Here is a 20368-nt window from a genome sequence, read left to right on the forward strand (position 1 = left end):
TGTTTTTAAAAATGCACTGTATACAACATGAATATAGCATTTTGATTTCAAGACCACGTCACTAACATATTTTGCATACAATATTTTCTACTTAAAGTCGTTGAGACAGGAGAAAGGCAGACACAAACATCAAGCACATCCTATTGACTTTATTAGCTATACTTAAATAAATGACCAACAAAATAATGACACACCGACCATACAGGTGAAAAGAGAGTGAACGAAACAATATTTTAGTTTGTTTTATTGAACCCTATTATATTATAATGCTACACAACTTATATATACACACACACACACACACACACACACACCACTCGTCTTATTGTCCTTCGCTATACTGTGGATTAGGACAGGCTATATCATGGTGCTGGAGCTGGCTCACCATTTGTACAGTGTAACCGCGCATGCCTTAGCTGCACTGTACATAGACAGCTTCACTAAGAATTACTGTTCATTGCATTTGTACTGCACATCAAACTAAAATATACAGAACAATTAAAAACAATGCATTAATATCGTACTGTTATCATATACACACACATTGCAAATAACACAAAGCAAATTAAATATCTACTTGCTGAAGTGTTTTTTATAAGCAATGCACTAGCAAAAGTCACAGGGTAGTGATGTCAGCTCCCTAGCAACAAGCCTTCTATGTTGGGAATGGATTCTTTCAATGCAGCTGTTTAATAATTTGAGAAAGGAGAGGAAGATTAATTAAAGTAATTGGAGACTTAAATTGATGAGAAGCATTACCCTCCACAGAACGAATTAAAACAGTGCGCTGCTTTTTATATGAAAAATGAGAAAAAGCGGGTTGCGTAGAGGATCTATATTGGACCCTGACGCTCACGATAAAACAAGGGAGTGGTTGTACAGTATTTGTTATTAGCCTATTTGTTTTTCTATGGGTCTCTCGCTATATTGCGGCCCTTGTTATATAGCGGATTTGTGTAGGACCCTGACACCCGCAATATAGAGTGGGTGGTGTATCTATATAGTATTAATGAGATTAATATTATTACAATAGATAGAGATAAACAGATAGATAGATAGATAGATAGATAGATAGATAGATAGATAGACATAGTATCAATGAGATTAATATTACTACAGTATATAGATAGATAGTATTAATGAGATTAATATATTATGATTACATTACATCGTACATCAGCGGTGCAAATTTGGCACTATGGCACAAGATTCTAGTACCAGGCTACCCCATATAGTGCCAGCAACAACAAATTCTGATGCCAATAGAAATGTTTAATTTAAAAAATAAAAATATATATTATACCTTAGCAACCATAGATGATAGTTTCTCATTAGGTCTGGACTACTCACATGACCCGCCCACACTCACAGAACAGATTGTGTGGGAAAGTAGTAGCAAACATGTCTCAGAGCAAGTCAAAAAGGTATGTGCGCAATAGAAGACGTAACAGGTAACAATACATTGCAAAAAAAAGTTTCATGTTCACAAGCCTCTTCATTGTACTGTGAACGTTAAGCTAGTTTGTAAACACATTTTGTTGATTTAAAAAATACTCATGCTTTGGTTAGACGCAAATAATCATGGATTTATGTTAAAACTGAGGTTGGGCACCAATATTGACATTTTGATATGATATCGACATCGATAATAATGTCCATATGGCGATATTGTGGGATTTAAAAAGAAAATCAGGTAAGCTCGCAGAGATTTGCTTTTTATTGTTAATAATATAATAGTGTTAATCAAAATAATACAGCTAAAAATACAAACACAGTATAATCAAGTTTATTTTATATTAAGAGAACAAACCCTGTACATATCAATCATTGTCAGTCTCGTAGGCAAACATCATGCATAAAGTATTATTTAATCATTTTATTCCATTGATTGGCGTTTTTCTTTTTCTAAGAACCCGATTAACAAATGTATTTCAAACATGCAATACCTATAATTCAAGAAAAACAACAAATCTACAGCCTGTGTACCTTCTCTCGTGTGCTCTACATCCTGTTTCCTCTTACCGGAAACTATATCCTGTTTTCAAAAAGTGCGTGCATCAACTAATAGAAACAGGATCAGATTTTTTTTTGTTTGGTTTTTTTTTTTTTTTTTTTTAATGGATCAACACAAAAAAACACAATAAACAGGGAAATCCCATTTTTTTGTAAAAATTTATAACATATATATATAGCGCGCGAAGTATATATATATTATATATATATATATATATATATATATATATACTTATAATAAATTAAATTTGTACATCGCAGCTAGTGGATCACGCACGCTACCGACACCAGTAACACAGCAGGACAGCATGATGGGAGGTACTGTTTTGCAAATCAAATTATAACCGCATGTTGTACCCAAACTCTCCACTACACACCAGTTATACAATCGTTGATATGTTTTTTTTTGATATATGTTTTTTGTCATGCACTGCTTTTATTAAATAATTCCACTTGCTCTTATTGTTGAGTTGCTGCTGCCTCTTCACATTGCCATACTGGAACAGTTCAGTGTCATCCTGCTCATCAGCTTCTGACACTATTTCCATTTTTTGAACGATGAGTTTTAGAAGGTTGTGCTGTTTTTCCAAAATCATTGAAATATCCTTCAACCTGCAAATTTTTTTTTAAAAATGTATTAATTAAAGCCAATAGAAAAAAGGCTAAATCCATATGCTGCAAAGGCCACTGGAGGGCGATATCTGTATGAACAGACTCCAGGGCTGTTCCATTCTATAAACCTCAACTTTGTCTAACAACACCTTTTTAATATAATAAAAACATTAATAAAGCTTGCTTTGATTAGTAACATATGACTTCTAAATTAGCAAACATTGGCCAGCTTTCAGCGCAGTTTAGAAACTCCAAATTCTCTCTCCACTGTCCACACACATTTTCAAGCTATAGGAAGTGTGCATCTAAAACACTGTAAGACTAAGGCTGTGTAAATCGTCTTCTCACACTAAAACGCTGTACAAATGACCAAACCTTTTTTTTTTTTCATGGAAACATTTCCGAAAGCCGTACCTTATGGTCACGAGACTTCAGCAGTGAAGAACCCATTAGTGACATAACCTTGCACAACTTTCTACTATAACTAAAGTCTGTGAGATCTGTAGTAGCCCTGACAAGCTGTTTGACCAAAAAGGGGGAAAACAGTATACTGTACAAGGGGCTTAAAGACCTCTTCATTCAGTATTTTTTTTTATTTGACACAATTTATTCAGCATTTCACATTATTACCATTTTACTCTAAAATTATGCTTTATAGTTTAGTTGTTTTATACGCAAGGTTATAAAAAAAATACTGAAGCTACTACAAATTTTAAAAATGCAGTAAATAAATCAATAAATAACAAAGCCCTTTGCAAAGCACATTAAGGTGTTAATTTTTCATCCTTTACACTTTTAGACTTTGATAAGATGCAATTTATTGTACATTAGCTTTACATAGCATCTACTGTATAATGGGTACCTACCAAGGACAAAAGAAAGCCACTTTGTTTGTACCACAAAATGTATTAAATGAGCATAGCTGGAAATTGGAGCCAGTGATCTCTTGTATTATTGCTGGGGGTTACTCACAGCACTAGGCTTGAGCGTGAGAAAAAGGTGAGACTCATTTTTCCATGGCAACCCCGCCATTCTCAGCTGCTGTATAATGCATGTACATGACTACACAGTTAGTTTCAAGTGCTGTTTTAACCCTTGCTAATAGCTGGTCATAATATTGTGTGGAAAGTTAGTTAGTGTCCGCTTAAAAAGTGAGTGTGCTTTATTTAACATAACTTCACACAGTCAAAACAAGCACACATTGCACAGCAAAGCATCTTGACAATGACAATGTAATAAACCTAAATTCACATATCACATCTTGACATGCATGCTGATCAAAGTTCCAGCTGAATTAGCTTTGGTTGCACTTAGATTAGTCTCAATCCATCCCATATTCTGAACTGATTCAGCAAAGGAGTAAACACTTTCCAGCAGTAACAATTGCACAGCCACCAGGAACTTCAAATACAGAAAAGCTGGCAACAATGTTTAAGTTCTGTAAATATTAACAAGATGCATTTATTGCAGTTAAGGAACATGATCAGTTGTTTAATATATTTATTTTAATCCAATACGATATTGATTTTTAGCAGAGAGTTATTGAAGTAAATAAAAGGTGTATATTTGAACTACTGGAAAACAATTTCTTCTAATCCTTCTAAATGCATCCCAGCGTGAGGTGGAACACGAGTGGAACAAAAACATTACCAGGCACAAAACCAGAATCAACCTGGTCATTACATACCTGTACTTCTGATTCTGCACCTCAACTTCCAGAGGCGTTGACTGGCAATGGCCTGTGTTCAGCCGGGTTATTGATTTAGAATTGCCATTCCAGAAGGCAGGAAACTGTTAAAAAATGTCATGAATACAAGCGTGTACTTCCATCTTAAAATATGATGAGCCACGTGAATAAAAAAACTTACCATGTCCACTATCACAGTGTTTAACATAACATGTATTTCATTGGGCAATTCATGAAAACCATTTACTGCCAAAAAACTTAGAAAGTTAGAATAACGTGCCCTTGGAGACCAATTTTCTCGTTAACATATTCATCTGATTTTAGATGTATTATTATTGTGTGTTGTATTTGAATGAATTGTGCAGTCATTGCAAACTGAGGGAATACAGTAACAAATAAAATAAAAGATTCCACCATTTAACAATGAATACTATTTTAATGTAACCGTGCGGTGCTGTCTTTCTGTGCTATCATCCTTGGATCATTTTTTCTCAACCAGTAAAATACATTGCTGGTGGTTACAGTTCTGTCTCCAGACATGTCGAGTAGCCATAATGTGACGGTGTAAACAGATGGTCTATGTCATTGGCGTCTTAAGTAGGGGACACAGCTCATTTACATACCTTGGTTAGATCAAATCTCTCCATAACAATCCGTGACGGTAAATTACATCTGTAATTCTGGGGTCATTTCACAAGCCAGGTAAAATTGCCCCACCCCTTTACTAGCTTCTTTCCTGTTAATCACCAATCAACCGTATCCCCTGTTGACTGACACTGCTAGGTTGAAATGGCCAAGAGTAAAGCAATAGACTTCCTTGAAGACAAGGCCAGAAAGTGGAGAAACTAGTGTAGTAGATGTCCGTCTAAACACCTGGGCAGTCGAGCTGGAACGCCATTCCAGAGCTTTATTCTAGAGGCAGAACCTTGACTTAAGAATTAACTTTAGAATCTTTACTGATTTGTTATGAAAATGCTTAGATGGTGCTTGACCAGTCTTATTTCAGTGTCTGGGCACCAATCAAGCGATCAAATTAGTCTTTCCATTGAATAGGCAGTAGGAACAAAAAAAATAGTATCCATTTCCCAACATACCAGTTTTGATGGTACAGGCACATATTTTAAATGTTTGTACAGTCAAGAGTCACATGCTTCTCCTGCACAACTGTCTGATTTCAGTCATCCTTGTGATGCAATGAAGAGAACATTAGGAACTTCTATTACAAACTACAGTACTACTTTAAGAAGGCTAAAAAATGTTTTAAGTAAAAATGCTGATGAAGAAGACAGCAAAAGTGCATCCTACAGCTGTGACCATAAACACAAGTTTCAAGCTGCTTTGTGTATCGGTCAGTGCGGAGACCTGGGGATTGGAACGAACAACTGCCCTTGCAACTGGCTTAGTGTGGCATTTTGTGCCCTCAGGGTAACGTTGTAAATGTGCAGGGGAAAAAGTGTGTATTAAGCTATGATTTGGTGGGGGAGGAATGAGGTGCCGGTGAGCTGGAATGTGTGTCCATGTTTTTCTCATGTCTCTAATTTAGTTGGGGGAGGTTAATCAAGGGCAGCGCTGCCAGATTTATTTTTGCAACGGCCCACCAAGTGTTTGAAGTAAATCGGCCAAAATGTGGCCAAAAAAAAAAAGACGGGGAGGACATGATAATACTATACAGGGCACTGTGGTGATTGAAGCTCTGTGTTGGTGATGACCTCATAATCAAAAGGAACAGAAAGTTACATGCATGATAAAAATAGCCAAAAAATAACCAGACAACATTTACCAGGTAGATGCTTTCAAAACAAGCCACATTTGTCTGGAAAAACAGCAATCTGGAAGCCTAAAAGTCGCATGCAAGACACATGCATTACCTATTAAATGTTATCTCAATTTCAATGTAGAAATAAAATGTGAATTTCTATAATTTGTTTGAGAAAAATCTATATTTTAATAACATGTTTTTCTTTAAAATCTGCATAATTGAGACCTACAATCGCAGAAAAAAGTATTGGCACCCAACACGTAATATAAGAATTCAAGGAAATATGTTAAATACAAGCATTTAGTGAACATTAGCTACTAATCAATATAACATTTCTGGTGGTGTAACAAACAATATTTACAAAAACACCAAAAGTATTTCAGCAATTTCAAATATCTGTTCATGACAAAAGTACTGGCACCTTTACATTAAAAGTGTAGACATTTAAAATAACTAATTATTGAATTGATTGAAAAACATTACACAGTAACTAAGCTGCATTATAAAGTCAATAGCCAGAAAAAGAGTTAATTGTTTCTAACTGTTGAAGAAGAATGTTTTGGCAATACAGCAAATGATGACCAAGACAAAGGAGTGGATTCACATTTGAGAAAAACACCTGTAGCAAACTATTAACAACGAAAATGGCTACAGAACAGTATCAAATAAATATTTAATATCCAAATCCACAATCAGAGCAACAGTCCAGAAGTACCACAGAACAAATTCAACTGGAAAGCTTGAAAGAAGTGGAGGTCCAAAGAAAATTACAGGTACAGCAGGTAAGAGAATCAGTTAAAAACAATCCACGATGAACAGCCAAAAGCTTAAAGAAACATTTAGAAGCATCAAGCATAACAGTGCACAGAAGAACTGTACAAAGGCACCTGAACACAGAAGAGTTGTATACATGTAGACCTCGCTGCAAACCACTTTTAACGGAAATCTACCAAATAAAAACGTGTAAAATTTTCCAAGCATTCTTCAACAAAATTATCTGGTCCGCTGAGACTAAACTAGAACCTTCACCCAAAAATGGAACACAGTATGTTTGGAAAAAAAAATGGAAAGCCTTCAATGAACAAAACCTTGTACCTGCGGTTAAACATGGAGGTGGTTCGATCATGATATGGGAGTGTTTTAGCAGTTCAAGGACTGGAGACATGTGATTGAAGATTGAATGAATGCAGCCATGTATCAAAACATTCTACAAAGTACAATGATACCACCTGTTTGTAGGCTGATTGGCAGACTATTTATCTTGCAACATGACAACAACCCAAGGCACATGGTCCTCTAGAATCCTGAAGAAAATGAAGACAAAAGTTCTGGAATGGCCTTCACAAGCATATGATCTCAATCCAATAGAACTGCTTTGGACTGGTCTGTAGCCAAGCATTGTGTATTCAATCTGTATGAGCTGAAGGAAATATGCAAGACAGAATGGGCCCAGATTTCACCAACAAGCTGTAACATGCTGGTTAAAAATGATAAGTAACACCTGAAAGCTGTAATTAAAGCCAATGGAGGATGTTATGAATACTACTAAAGCAGGGTGTCAACACTTTTTTCATGAACAAATTCTTTAAATTAAATGTTTGTTTATTGATAAAGATGCATAGAAATTGTGTATTTTGCTTTTTGATTCATAAAAAAGTGGTTCAAGTTTATTAAATGTTTGTCCTTAATCTGTTACCTTAAATTATGGTATAATAAGCATTGTGTGCCAATACTTTTGTCTGCGACTGTATGCAAAGTGGGTAAGGTTTGGGGAATAATTTTGTTAGCTACAGTTCATTTAAATGTGCTCTAAAAGGAGCTATCGACCCAGTAATTATTCTCTTATGGACTGTAGTATTATGTTGTACATACCTTTGACCCACAGGCTCTGTTAGGATAGACTGTAACTTTGACCTGATCCACTCGTTTCATAAACCAGTATGGCAGCTTTTCCTCCAAGCTAGTATGAAGTTCAATCTGTAGATGAAACTTTTTAAATTATTTTATTTATCATAATAAATCAATTGTTTAAAGTAGCAGTAACAGGGGTGAGTACAGTATTGCAATAAACTGTATTGAATGGGTTAGTGCAGTGGCCTTGAGTGTAGTGGCACTCAGCAGTCCCCACCCTACTCCAAGCCAGGTCTTTGTTTCAGCCAGGTCTTAAATTAATTAATTCAATCTGCTAAGGGTCAATTGAGTACTGACTTGATTAAAACCAAATCCAATCTGAAATTGCTTCCATAGGTGAAAGTTGCTCCAAAGCTGTACATGTAACACAGTTGCAGGAACATTACTCCTTGTAGTACAGGTGTTTCTTTCTGTGTATATTATCTTCAATCAACCCATATATGGCACTGTAAGCTCGAGGACAATGTCCTGTATATGATAACGATAATACTAGATCCAATCTATGACCTTGTTCCAACCAGGTCCTTTACTTAATCACACAACCAGAGACCATCTTTTAACAGTGCTATACCAATGAACAGACTTTTAAAAAAATCCTGAATATTTACTAAAAACCTGGACAAGCATTTCTTATACTATTTGTGTTCCCTTTCAATTCGAAAATAACCATTAACGTATGGGACATTGCCGTCAGGTAGTAGGGATTGGCTGAGCTTTATAGCAAACCTGCCGATAGGCCTCTGTGCAAGCTGCCGTGTAAGCCCGCCCCCCTGGGAGCTTACTATACGCAGCGCGCAGAGACTCTCTTCCTCTTTTGTCTTCAGCATTGGTAGTGGTAGGTACTAGAGCCATGACTGTCTGTACTCACAAAGCTTAGGCTTGAGAAGCTGGTTTTGGCCCCTTCTCCGAGTTTATTTCAGTTACGTTTATTATTGGTTACTGGATTTTATAATTGTGTTATATATTTTTATATATTACATTTATATCCTTCACGCTTTGCTTCGGCATCACGTTTTTGTGTAACCTCATTGTCTCCCATCTTCTTCTGTTATTATAATTATTATAATTATTTATAATTATTAAATATTATTTATACTGTGTGTTTTTGGGTTGTATATATTATTTTTCATATATATATATATACACATTGTTTAGGACGCGCGTCGATGGTCTTGGCCACGCGCATAGTGCAGCCTCGGTCTTGCGTGACTAGACCGAGTGTGTGTGTGTGTGTGTGTGTGTGTGTGTGTGTGTGTGTGTGTGTGTGTGTGTGTGTGTGTGTGTGTGGAGTCTGCTTTGCAGCCCGCTATTATCTTCCACTGCTGTGTGTTCCCCACCGCGTGGTAGCTGTATGGTTTGCCCTACAGCCCATCTACAGTACACCAAGCACTTGCTGCAGCGTTCCAGAATAATAAAAACAAAAACAAAAAAAATAAATTCCTTTCACCAGAAGAAAAAGACAACCACCAAGCACATTTTCCCCAGCACCAAGGTAAGAAGGTAAGTATATAAACACCATATAGACACCGTACCAGCACTAGCGTCTCCGCTCTGCGGGTCAGCTGACGCTTAGGCGTCTTGTGCTAGCGTCTCCACGCTCGGTACTCGATATGCTCGGTACTCGCTTGGTGTAGCCCTTCCGTGCTTGGTGCAGCGCTTTGCGCTTGGGGCTCGGTGCTCGATGTCGACTCTCGATGCACGCACCTCAACGCTCGGTGCTCAGCGCTTCGACACCACTGGCTCGACGCTCGGCACCTCGAGGCTATACGCTCGGCGCTTCGACGCTCGATGCTTTGCGCTTCGACACCACGTACTCGACACGGCGCATCGACGCTCGGCGCTTCAACGCCACGTACTCGACGCTCAACATATCTACGCTCGACGCATCGACGCTCGACGTATTGACACGCGGCGCTATACGCTCGACGCATCGGCGTTCCCCGCTCGCTGTTCGACATTTTCGATCGGAGCTCGGCCGATGTTCACTATGCCGTGTTCACCCAAAATGTCGGGCTTTCACCACTGCACGTCCTGTCAGGCAAAGCTGCCTGCCAGTGACCCACATGACGAGTGTGTGGCATGCCTCGGGCCTAAGCACGCCGCATAGGCGCTGGCAGATAGGGCTTTTTGCCAGTCTTGCGCTGGTTTCCAGACTCGTGCCCTTAGGCAAAGGGCCAAGAAATCAGTGGGTGGGCACTCCCCTTCATCGGGCTCTTCCCACACCATCTCAGCCCCACCATCAACCATGGCGACGCCGCCAGGATGACTGCAGCTCTCCACGAGCCCAGCCTCCCAGATTACAGCTGGTCAGAGGTCCCTCACCAGACACGCTCGGGCTAGCAGCCCCTCCCCTTCTAGGGCACGCCCTCGTCGGGAGTCTAGATAGCGCTCTAGATCGCCTCGGCGTAGGGGACATTCTCGTTCCCCTCGGCGAGACAGGCGACACAGGGATAGATCTGAGGTGGCAGAGCTAACCTCCAAAATGTCCCAATTTATGGAGGTCATGATGGGACAGCAGTCCCTGCTTACGTCCTTGGCTACAGCAGGACCTCGAGCCCCAGAGCAGCCCGCCGGGCATGTCTCCAGCCAACCATGGCCCCCCCTGAATCTCCATTGGCTAGTTCCCTCCCAGTGCAGTCACAGAAGGACTAGGATATTGACACTGTCTAAAGAGATGCTTCTGACATCCTGGAAGGGGACAGTGTAGAGGCTGAGGTAGCCTCCCACCACTCAGACCAGGATGTTGAGTCTGAGCTGATGGACACTGATGACCCTATGTGGTCTGTGGCTGACAGAGCAACCCGCCACTTGGGCATCGATTGGCCCCAGACAGAGCTTCCCCGGCGATCTCTGTTCGAGTCGCCTTCAGCTCAGTCCCATCAGTCCAGGATGCTCCCGGCATTCCCAGACTTTATCAAGGAAGTGCAGTCTACCTGGGGGGCTCCGGCCTCTGCTCCTGCGACGTCTCGCAAGGCTTCGGCCTTTACTATGCAGGGGGCCAGTGAGGCCGGCCTAGCGTCCTTTCCACCTGTGGACGCTGCGTTCGCCGCGTTGGTAAAGACGCCGACACTGTCTGGGCTTACCAAAGACCCAGCGTGTCCTAACAAGCAGTGCAGGACCACAGAAACACACCTTAAAAAAGGGTACTCTGCGGCCACGGAGGCAGTCAGGCTGTCTAATATAGCCAGTCTACTGACGGTGTACCAGGCAGCACTGATAAGGGAATTACCTGAGTGCCCTTCTGCGGCCCTCAGAGGTGAGCTGGGTACTGTCAGCCAGCTGCTGGTAAGGCTGGCCCAGTTAAACGCGCGGGCGCAAGGCAGGAGCATTGCTTCCTTGGTGGTGGCTAGAAGACAGCTCTGGCTCTCCCAGGTGAGAGTGCAGGAGCCTGATAAGGCCCCATTGCTGGACGCGCCAATCACTCCCGGACACACGTTTGGTCTGGCAGTGGAAGAGATGCTGCAACGCTCCGCCAAGGCACGGGAGGTTTTACAGCAAATGGCCAAAATGTGGCCAAGTAAGCAGTTCCAGCCGAAGCGGCCTCAGGAACAGCCTTGGCGTAAGACACCGCCACAGCAACAGGCGCAACCTCGGGGTAGCAGGACTTCCCCCGCAGGTCCATCACCACGCAGCCAGCCTGGTTTTCCAAGACCACGGCGCGTGGAATGGCACCCTAGAGGTGGTGGCAAGCCGCGTGAGCCAGGCCCCTCGTGAGCGAGCCCAACAAAAGCAGCCCTGAGACATCCAGGCAGCTATTAGTTCACCCCTACACCGTTCCACAGATCCAGTTCTGGCAACAGTGCGCCAATGACATCTGGGTGCACAAGACCATCTCCACTGGGTACACCCTTCAGTTCCAGTTAAAGCCTCCCCCCTTCAGGGGGGTGGTTGTAACAGCAGTGAAGGCTGCCCGGGTCACAGGAAGTATCTGCGTTTCGCATTCCAGAGCAGGGTGTACGAGTTTTGTGTTCTCCCATTCGGTCTGTCTCTAGCTCCTCGAACCTTTTCTAAATGTATGGATGCCATTTTAGCTCCTTTGCGGGCTCAAGGTGTCCGACTGCTGAACTACCTGGACGACTGGCTCGTCTGCGCACAGTCCAAGGAGCAGCTAGCACAGCACACAGCGATAGTTATGAACCATCTTCAGCGGCTGGGTCTGAAGGTCAATTCAGAGAAGAGCCGCCTTGTGCCAAGCCAACAGACCAAGTTCGTGGGGTTGCATCTGGACTCAGTGTCCATGGAAGAGTTGCCTCGCTGGAACGGTGTCTCTCCCTGTTCAGGTTGAGAGAAACAATCAGCATGGAGCTGTGTCAGCGCATGCTGGGGCTGATGGCTACCACCTCACAAGCCCTTCCCGTGTGCTTTTTACACCAGAGACCTCTACAGGCCTGGTTCAATGCCTTCGCGTTACCTCCGCGGAGAGACAAACATCGCAGGTTGACGGTATCCCGGACCTGCTGGGAAGCACTGCGCTGGTGGAAAGTTCCGGCAAACATCCGCCAGGGCGTTCGCCTGGGTCCCATCTTCCGGAGGGAAGTGGTTACGACCGACGCTTCCAACCAAGGTTGGGGAGCAGTCTGGAACGGCTCAGGGACCCGCGGACTGTGGTCAGGACCCTGGAGGTCAGCTCACATCAACGCTCTAGAACTCAGAGCAGTGGACCTCGCCCTTCGGCACTTCTTGCCAGTGCTTCTGGGCAAGAACATGTTGGTGCAGTCAGACAACACCACGGTTGTGGCGTATATCAACTGCCAGGGCGGCCTATGGTCCCCCCGCCTCCACCGAATGGTAGCACGACTGTTGCTATGGGCACAGCCGCGCTTGACATCTCTGCGCACGGTTCACCTACCGGGCAGAGTCAATTTCGCAGCGGACCTCCTATCCAAAGGAGGCCCTCTGCAGGAGAATGACGTCTCCACCCTTTAGCCACCATATCAGCCTGCCATGTACGCAATGACGGATTATCACCAGGTTGCCATTTTTTAGCATCTCAGCTCCTTAAAGGCGCAAAATGCTTGCGACCTCCAACAGTGACCAACTTACCGTCATGCAGCCTTGACGTGGTGCTAGAAGCCCTTACCAAGGCACCGTTCGAGCCTCTCTACTCAGTGGATATGAAGCTCATGTCTATGAAAACCGCGTTTTTGCTGTCGGTAGTGTCAGCAAAACGGGTCAGTGAATTACATGCACTGTCAGTGCACCCTTCATGTATCCGCTTCGCAGGAGACGGTTCTAAGGTCTCTATGCATACAAATCCAGCCTTTCTGCCAAAGGTTATATCCCCGTTCCATATGAACCAGCCGGTCAAGTTGATGGCGTTCCATCCTCCTCCCTTTTCCTCTCCAGAGGAACAACGGTTAAACATGCTCTGCCCTGTGCAGGCATTGAGGTGTTATATTGACCGTACAAAGACCGTGAGGCAAACAGAACAACTGTTCATATGCCATGGTTCTAAGATGTTGGGTCAGCCGTTGTCAAAACAACGCCTTTCCCACTGGATAGTGGATGCTATTAAATTAGCCTATGAGTCTGCAGGCCTTCCACCGCCAGGGCAGTTGAAGACGCATTCCACTAGGGGTATGGCAACGTCCTGGGCCCTCTTTAGAGGGGTGCCAGTGTCTGATATTTGCGCGGCAGCCAGTTGGGCTACACCGCATACCTTTATGAGGTTTTACAGATTAAATGTGCTGGATTCCTCTGCTCCATTGTTTGGAGCATCTGTACTACACTCTGTGGCACCTCAGGATGCCAATGTAGTGTCTGATACCCCACCTTAGGACAGGTGTTATTGCGAGCATAGACGCTGAGGCGCAGCTCCGCATATGCCTAGATGTATTGCCTACACAATTGCGTTATGACGTAAGTCTGTCCTACTGCCGAGAATCCTCCCTCGCGACAGCTTGGGTACACTGTTCCCATACGTTAGTGGTTATTTTCGAATTGAAAGGGAACAATAGGTTGCGGATGCAACCCCGGTTCCCTGAAAGAGAAAATAACCATTAACCCGCGAGGTCGCTCCGGAAGCCTTCTTGACCCGAAGAGCAAAAGAGGAATAGACTCTCTGCGCGCTGTGTATAGTAAGCTCCCAGGGGGGCGGGCTTACACGGCAGCTCGCACAGAGGCCTATCGGCAGCTTTGCTATAAAGCTCAGCCAATCCCTACTACCTGACGGCAATGTCCCATACGTTAATGGTTATTTTCTCTTTCAGGGAACCGGGGTTGCATCCACAATCTATCGTTTATAATTACAACTAAGAAAGAAAATGCTGCGATTTCCATTGCCTGGTAACATTTTGTTTTCAGCCAGACAACACCAATTCCATCCCGAAGAAGCTTTGCATTGCTGATTATCCTACATATACTCTATTTACACTACATAAACAACTATGTCTGTAACATACTTTTAAAATCAGAGTATATGACATATATCAACAGTTTCATGACAATTGGATAAGCAGTTCTCCATATGGGGGGGCCTACAGTATATGCAAAAATGTAAGTAGCATACAGATGGCTAGACGTAGTGATAGACAGACAGACAGACCCATATATTCTTAGAATCAGAAATTCTCAATAATTTAAAAATAAATAATGTTAATACCAAGTTACAGGCCAACTGGAGAAGCGGTTTGTCAGATGTATGCAATGTGTGTTGAGTGAACATTATTTATACACTGTGAATGCTCAAACCAAAATTAATCCTGCAGTGAAGTTGGATTTCTGGCTCTTACAAGTAAATGACTTACCTGCATAGCAATCCTTTTCAAGCAAGCATTTCTCTGGATCTCAGCAATATCTCCAACAGCTAAACCAATCTAAATATTGAAATATCAACATTTTAGGTGCAAATTTGTGTACATTGGCCAGCATGCTTGATACAATATTTTAGACTGAGAAAAGTTTGACTAAAGTAAAAAAAAAAAAAAAAAAAAAAAAAAAAACCTACCAGCAAGTTAATGAGGAGGATTGGCATCAGTAGTAAAAACCAGCAGAGAAATACAAAGGTGAGAAATGGAAAAGGTAATTTATTTCTTATGAATGGAGTAAGAAAATAGTCCTGGTAACCAATGTCTCCCACCATCATAGCAAAAGTCTGCATTATGGAAAGTGCAGGAGTTGCAAATGTTTGCTGCAAAACAAAATGGTGCCTTTGTTTTAATGTTTCAGCACAAAGTAAATACATGCATCGTAACACATTTCCTGTTAGAAATACACATTAGTGCATTCACAAAATAAATAAATAAATAAATAAATAGTTAATAGTTTGTCTAACCTGTTCAAGCATTATAGCATAAAATGCCAGGGCAAATGCCAAATTCAAGAAAAAGAACAGCAGGATAATACAAACAAGAGTTCGGAGGATCTCACCAAACATCACTACGTAAATCCCAAAACGTTCAAACCTGTAGGACAGGGACAGAAAAATGGTCATGATCAAATAGAAGATAGGGTGTCCTCGGCTCATCACGCACCAGCGGCTCCTGTAGTCTAGCTGGGCACCTGCAGGCTTGCTTTTAAGCTGCCCAGAGCTGCATTGTCCTCCGACACTGTAGCTCTGAGGTGACTTCATGGTGGGTCTGCAGTCTGAAAAGAAGCAGTCAGCTGATGGCACACACTTCAGAAGACAGCGTGTGTTCATCTTTGCCCTCCCTAGTCAGTATGGGGGTGTTAGGAGTGAGCTGAGCCTAAAAATAATTGTTTATTCTAAATTGGGAGAACATGATAAAAAAAATAAATAAATAACAACAATTGGCTTTTAAAGACTATTAAATAATTTTAAAAAAAATGTACATAATGTATATATACAGTGACATACACTCCCTTGTACGTAAATTCATATTACATAGGTAATAATTACACAAGGTTACCAAGTTATATAGTTTAGGAACTTCAAAAAAAAAAATATACCTTTGCATATAAAGGAGAAAGTTGACCCAGGAGTGAAACACGGCAACAGCCCCACATTGCCATGGCCAGAGTTCCTGAGAGTTATACAAGAGGGGGATAACAAAGAGAAGAGAAGAGACTGCTACACCCCAGTCCAAAAAATTGGAGTAGTCAAGTAAGTATCTCCAGCGCTATGAAGAAAATCAGTAAAAAATGTCAGCAAAAAAAAACAAACAAACAGTACTTTCTTACTGTTAAGTAAACATTCTTGTGCATGCACAGTAATTTGTTTAAAGCTGAAGTGCCTGCCATGCTTTATGTATCTGAGTATGCATCTTTAATTATGATCCAAGCTCCTACAGCACTTTCCTTATCCATCCACTAGATCAGTGGTACAGTGGTAATTACATTACATTCACAGGCCAGATAAGGCAATGTCCAAACCTTGGGGGACCACAGGGCACTCAAGATGTGTGTAGCAGCTTAATCGGGTGTCACCATCTTTCTGTTGAGCAGCTCACCAGCTGAGAGTTCGTTGAGTCAGCGTTGAGGCAACGCTGCGCGTCACTAGCTCTCAACAGTGAGTTTAGGAACGATTTTAAGAGTTGTTGCTTCTCAGCGTTGAATTTAGGAACGCAGCCAATGCAAAAGGGTCGTAAGTGCCGTGCATCGTAAATCGAAGTGTCATAAGTCGATGATTGCCTGTACATATGTGTGTGTGTGTGTGTGTGTGTGTGTGTGTGTGTGTGTGTGTGTGTGTGTGTATATATATATATATATATATATATATATATATATATATATATATATATATATATATATATAGGGGGAAAATATAGGTCCCAGAATTGTATCCTTTTTTAAAATAAGCAACTGGAAAACTATGTATATTGGCATGCTTTGTCGCAGCCGGGAGAGCATTTTTGGGGTTTGTTAACTGGCAGCCATCTTGGCTCAAAGGTCATCATGGTAGTGTGTCGCGAGTCAGAATGGCCGCTCATTAGGAGAAATGGGAGACAGCTGTTTTTAGTTAGTATCAGAGAGTATAAAAAAGGGCACACAAGAGACAGAACTTGAGGTTGTGTGGACACTGACCTGTAAAGGTGAGCGGTGTTTAAAAAGAAAATAAATCTTTGACTTGGCTTAGTTGCCTAACTTCTAGTTAGGGAAACAAACTATGTTAGTTAGCACTCCAAGAAGGAGATAGCGTTGTTTGTTTGTTCTGTGTGCTGACAATAAAATTCTAGGTACTGACTTGGTTAAAACTACAGTTAAACCTGTGTGTCAAATACTTGTATGTAGAAGACCGTGGAAACGAACCCACAGACAGCGTTTCAGATCCCCAAACTGTTACTATATATACCGGTATATTATTATTTAAATTTTTAGCTCTACCATAAGTATCACAGTTGTTGAAGCTACCCACAGCAGCAGCCTTTGAAAAACGGTTAATGATATATCGCACATTGTAGTATTAATTGGGTCATTTGAAAGGATCATTTTTCTTCCTAAAAGAAAACTATATGTAAACCCGAATTACTGTAAAGGTACTACCAAAATAGCATGGCAAAAAGATAAGACTTGTGTATATTCTTGCATGTAAACCAAGCAATTGTATGTGGCTGCTCAAGTTCCTTAGCAATGATATTTTTGGTCTAAGGACACAAGTAACAGTGGGCCCAAATAAGGAATGTAAGCTATTTAATCTACTAATGTCGAACTTAGAAGTGAGTGAAGTGAGTCATGTGTGGTAATGTCAGAAGTGAATGGACCCAATAACTGGAAGTGGTGTAAAAACACATTTCTCACAAACCGAACAGCATTCAGTGTGACCACATTCACTTCTTTTTTAGCCCCACCATTTCTAAATGTGAATCATGTGCACCCCTAATAAGCAGCATTGCAAACTGATTTTGCCAGTAAAAGGTCAATTTTAAAAGAGTTTTACTGTACATTACCTGCTGGAATACTTGGACCATCTCCTTACCAATTGCATATAGATTCATGACAAGAGCCAGAATCATGAAGCTTGTATAAAAATAGTTCTCCTGCAAGACAGAAAAATTCAGTTAGGACAGTCAAACGTGTGTTTTGTCTTTAATATACTGCAACCCCCTTTTATTTTTATATGTACATTTTAAATTGCTAACTTAAATGGCTGCTTATTGCACAATACAGGGGATATCATGCAATACAATGGTTTTACTCTGTGTCCTTCATCACTAAAATGTATGCAGTTTAATTTTCAGTTAAAATTGCTAAAAATTAAAGAGACTGTAGATGTAATGGAACATACAATAATGCAAGTATATCATAAAATGAATATATTTAGGAAATACTGACTTTTCTTTCCTTTGATAATTTTTACATTGTAAATCATGTATGAGAAATCAACCAATCACGTTTCAGTATTTATCAAAATTCTTGTACATCTTATTCTGTATATAGACATGATTCCATGCATGTAACACACTTGTCCAAACTACACAAACATGTCACACGTATTTTATAGTTGATGTGAAGTCTCTTAAACCTAATTCCTATGAGAAACATTTGTTTCTCAAGACAAGTAATACATTTAAACAAACAAACAGTGGTTCCATGAATTGTTTCAAAGAGACAAATGTGGCGCCTGACACCAACCTAAGGACAGCAGGAATTGTCATCGAATAATGCAATCAATAGTAGGTTTTCCTACAACTACTCTAAACATGTACTGTAATAAATATTTTTTAGCACATAAAGACTATCTGGGGTGGCTGTAAGTAAAACAAATGTTTGCAACCCCATCTGTGGTGGGTCTGAATAATCTTGCCATTTTAGCATTCCCAAGAAGAGAAAACTTCTCAGAAGATATATGGTTCATCACATACATACCTTATCCAGGGCCTCAGTACTCATAGTCACCTCTCTCACTGTTCCATTGTGTGCTGTTCTATTCACAGACATTTTTGGTTTCAGCTTCACAATGAGGATTGTTAGAGGCACCAGACCAAGACTGTAGACAGCCAGGTTGAGAACATGTGCCTTCAGTCCATAGGCATGCCTACACATTTTAAATATTGCATTTCAGTTTATAATACAAGGAAGTCTTTTTTTTTTTTTTGTCAGAAAAAAGGATAAGTTGTCTGGTGTAGTATTAACACTGCAGTGTTTTGTATGCTGTAACTTTGCAGTAGTACTGCACGAAGAGAATGCAATTAACAAAAATAATCAAATTTGAGTATTTTAAGGGAGTAGTCTTTACGCACTGAAATTAACTGATCAATGAATTGTATTATGTTCTGTGGCAAACTAGGGGAAGGAGGAGAGAAATGTAGTTCAGGGGGGGATAAAGGACTGCATCCCCCAGAATGCCATGGGAGACAGGATGAGGGTCACCAAAAAGTTTGTTCAGGGCAGTCTGTGTGAAGGCAAGAGGCTGTCAGTAACAGAACAAGGTACTGTGTAAACCTTTTGTGTGGGCAATAACATGTAAAAGTGTTTTGTGATCGGAAAATGGTTTAGCCATCCAATGTAGTGAAGAACATGAAAAAGTGTAGTTAGTACTGTTGTTTTTGACTTTTTTTCTTTTATAATATAAATGACACAAAAGTGCTTAAAACTTAAATTTCTGTGTATGGGTCTATTTAAAAAAAAAAACGGCAAATGAACATTAAAACAAGTGAAGTCCTTCACAGTGCGTAACATGTGATAAAACATATGTAGTGTATTCTATATTCCCAGTATAAATATCTTTATGACTTACCATTTCATTTCTAAATATTTCCTGCAGACAGGGTGGGTCAAAAGCTCAACGCGGTTAAACTTTACCATGGCCTGAAAGAACACAGATTATCATTTATGCATATTTACAGTGGGTTGTTAATATACTATTGGTTGTTTTAGTATAGCATCTTCAGGTTTTTTAAATATATATGTACCGTATATATTACTTAATGAATGATGAGCAGTCTGTTCTGATGACACGACAACCCAAGGGAAATTACATCAAAACACATGACAGGCTCTGTTTACAAAACTTGAAGGACTATTTGAATGGTTTTTCAAAGTTGCATTTATGACAATTGTGTTCCACTGTTTTGAGGTGTATTCTATACCAGTGGTGCGCAAAGTGTGGGGCACGCCCCCCGGGGGGGATGGAGTTGGTCAGCATGACTATGACTAAAGATGCAGTTCTGTAAAAAAACATTTTTAATTTATGTTTTAAACGATTGACATTTTTAAATAAATACATAAATGACAGCTAATTAGTCCAAGTTATTACCTTTCAAATGAGCCATTGATGATCTAGCTAGGATTTGTAGAACCAGAGAAATTATGTTTGAAGTGGCGAGTGTTAGTGAAACTGTAGTGAACAGAGCCAAAATAATTTTAAAGTGTTTTCCCCGGATTTAATGTAAATCATGTATTTTTTCCTAGATTTAACCCCAAAAAAGTTCTGATTTAGCTTAATAAGTAAATGTTAACAAACGCCTTCGTAAACGTTTTGAAAGGTG

The 20368-nt window shown here is 40.8% G+C and overlaps 1 protein-coding gene across 1 annotated transcript in view; it reads right to left on the minus strand.

Annotated features, from left to right (window-relative positions):
• Positions 1-2291: 2291 nt before the first annotated feature.
• LOC121313911 (transient receptor potential cation channel subfamily A member 1-like) overlaps positions 2292-20368 on the minus strand; it is a 39813-nt gene continuing 21736 nt past the window's right edge. Inside the window, exons 18-27 of the mRNA XM_041246693.1 lie at positions 19618-19688; positions 18747-18915; positions 17828-17917; positions 15891-16060; positions 15256-15385; positions 14929-15111; positions 14729-14797; positions 7944-8048; positions 4313-4416; positions 2292-2625 (exon numbers count right to left, since the gene is read on the minus strand). Of these exons, the coding sequence (XP_041102627.1) occupies positions 2394-2625; positions 4313-4416; positions 7944-8048; positions 14729-14797; positions 14929-15111; positions 15256-15385; positions 15891-16060; positions 17828-17917; positions 18747-18915; positions 19618-19688 (1323 nt within the window). The 3' untranslated portion in view covers positions 2292-2393. The remainder of the gene's footprint in view (positions 2626-4312; positions 4417-7943; positions 8049-14728; positions 14798-14928; positions 15112-15255; positions 15386-15890; positions 16061-17827; positions 17918-18746; positions 18916-19617; positions 19689-20368) is intronic.

The sequence above is a fragment of the Polyodon spathula genome, chromosome 4 (assembly GCF_017654505.1).
Source record: "Polyodon spathula isolate WHYD16114869_AA chromosome 4, ASM1765450v1, whole genome shotgun sequence".
NCBI classification, from domain to species: domain Eukaryota; kingdom Metazoa; phylum Chordata; class Actinopteri; order Acipenseriformes; family Polyodontidae; genus Polyodon; species Polyodon spathula.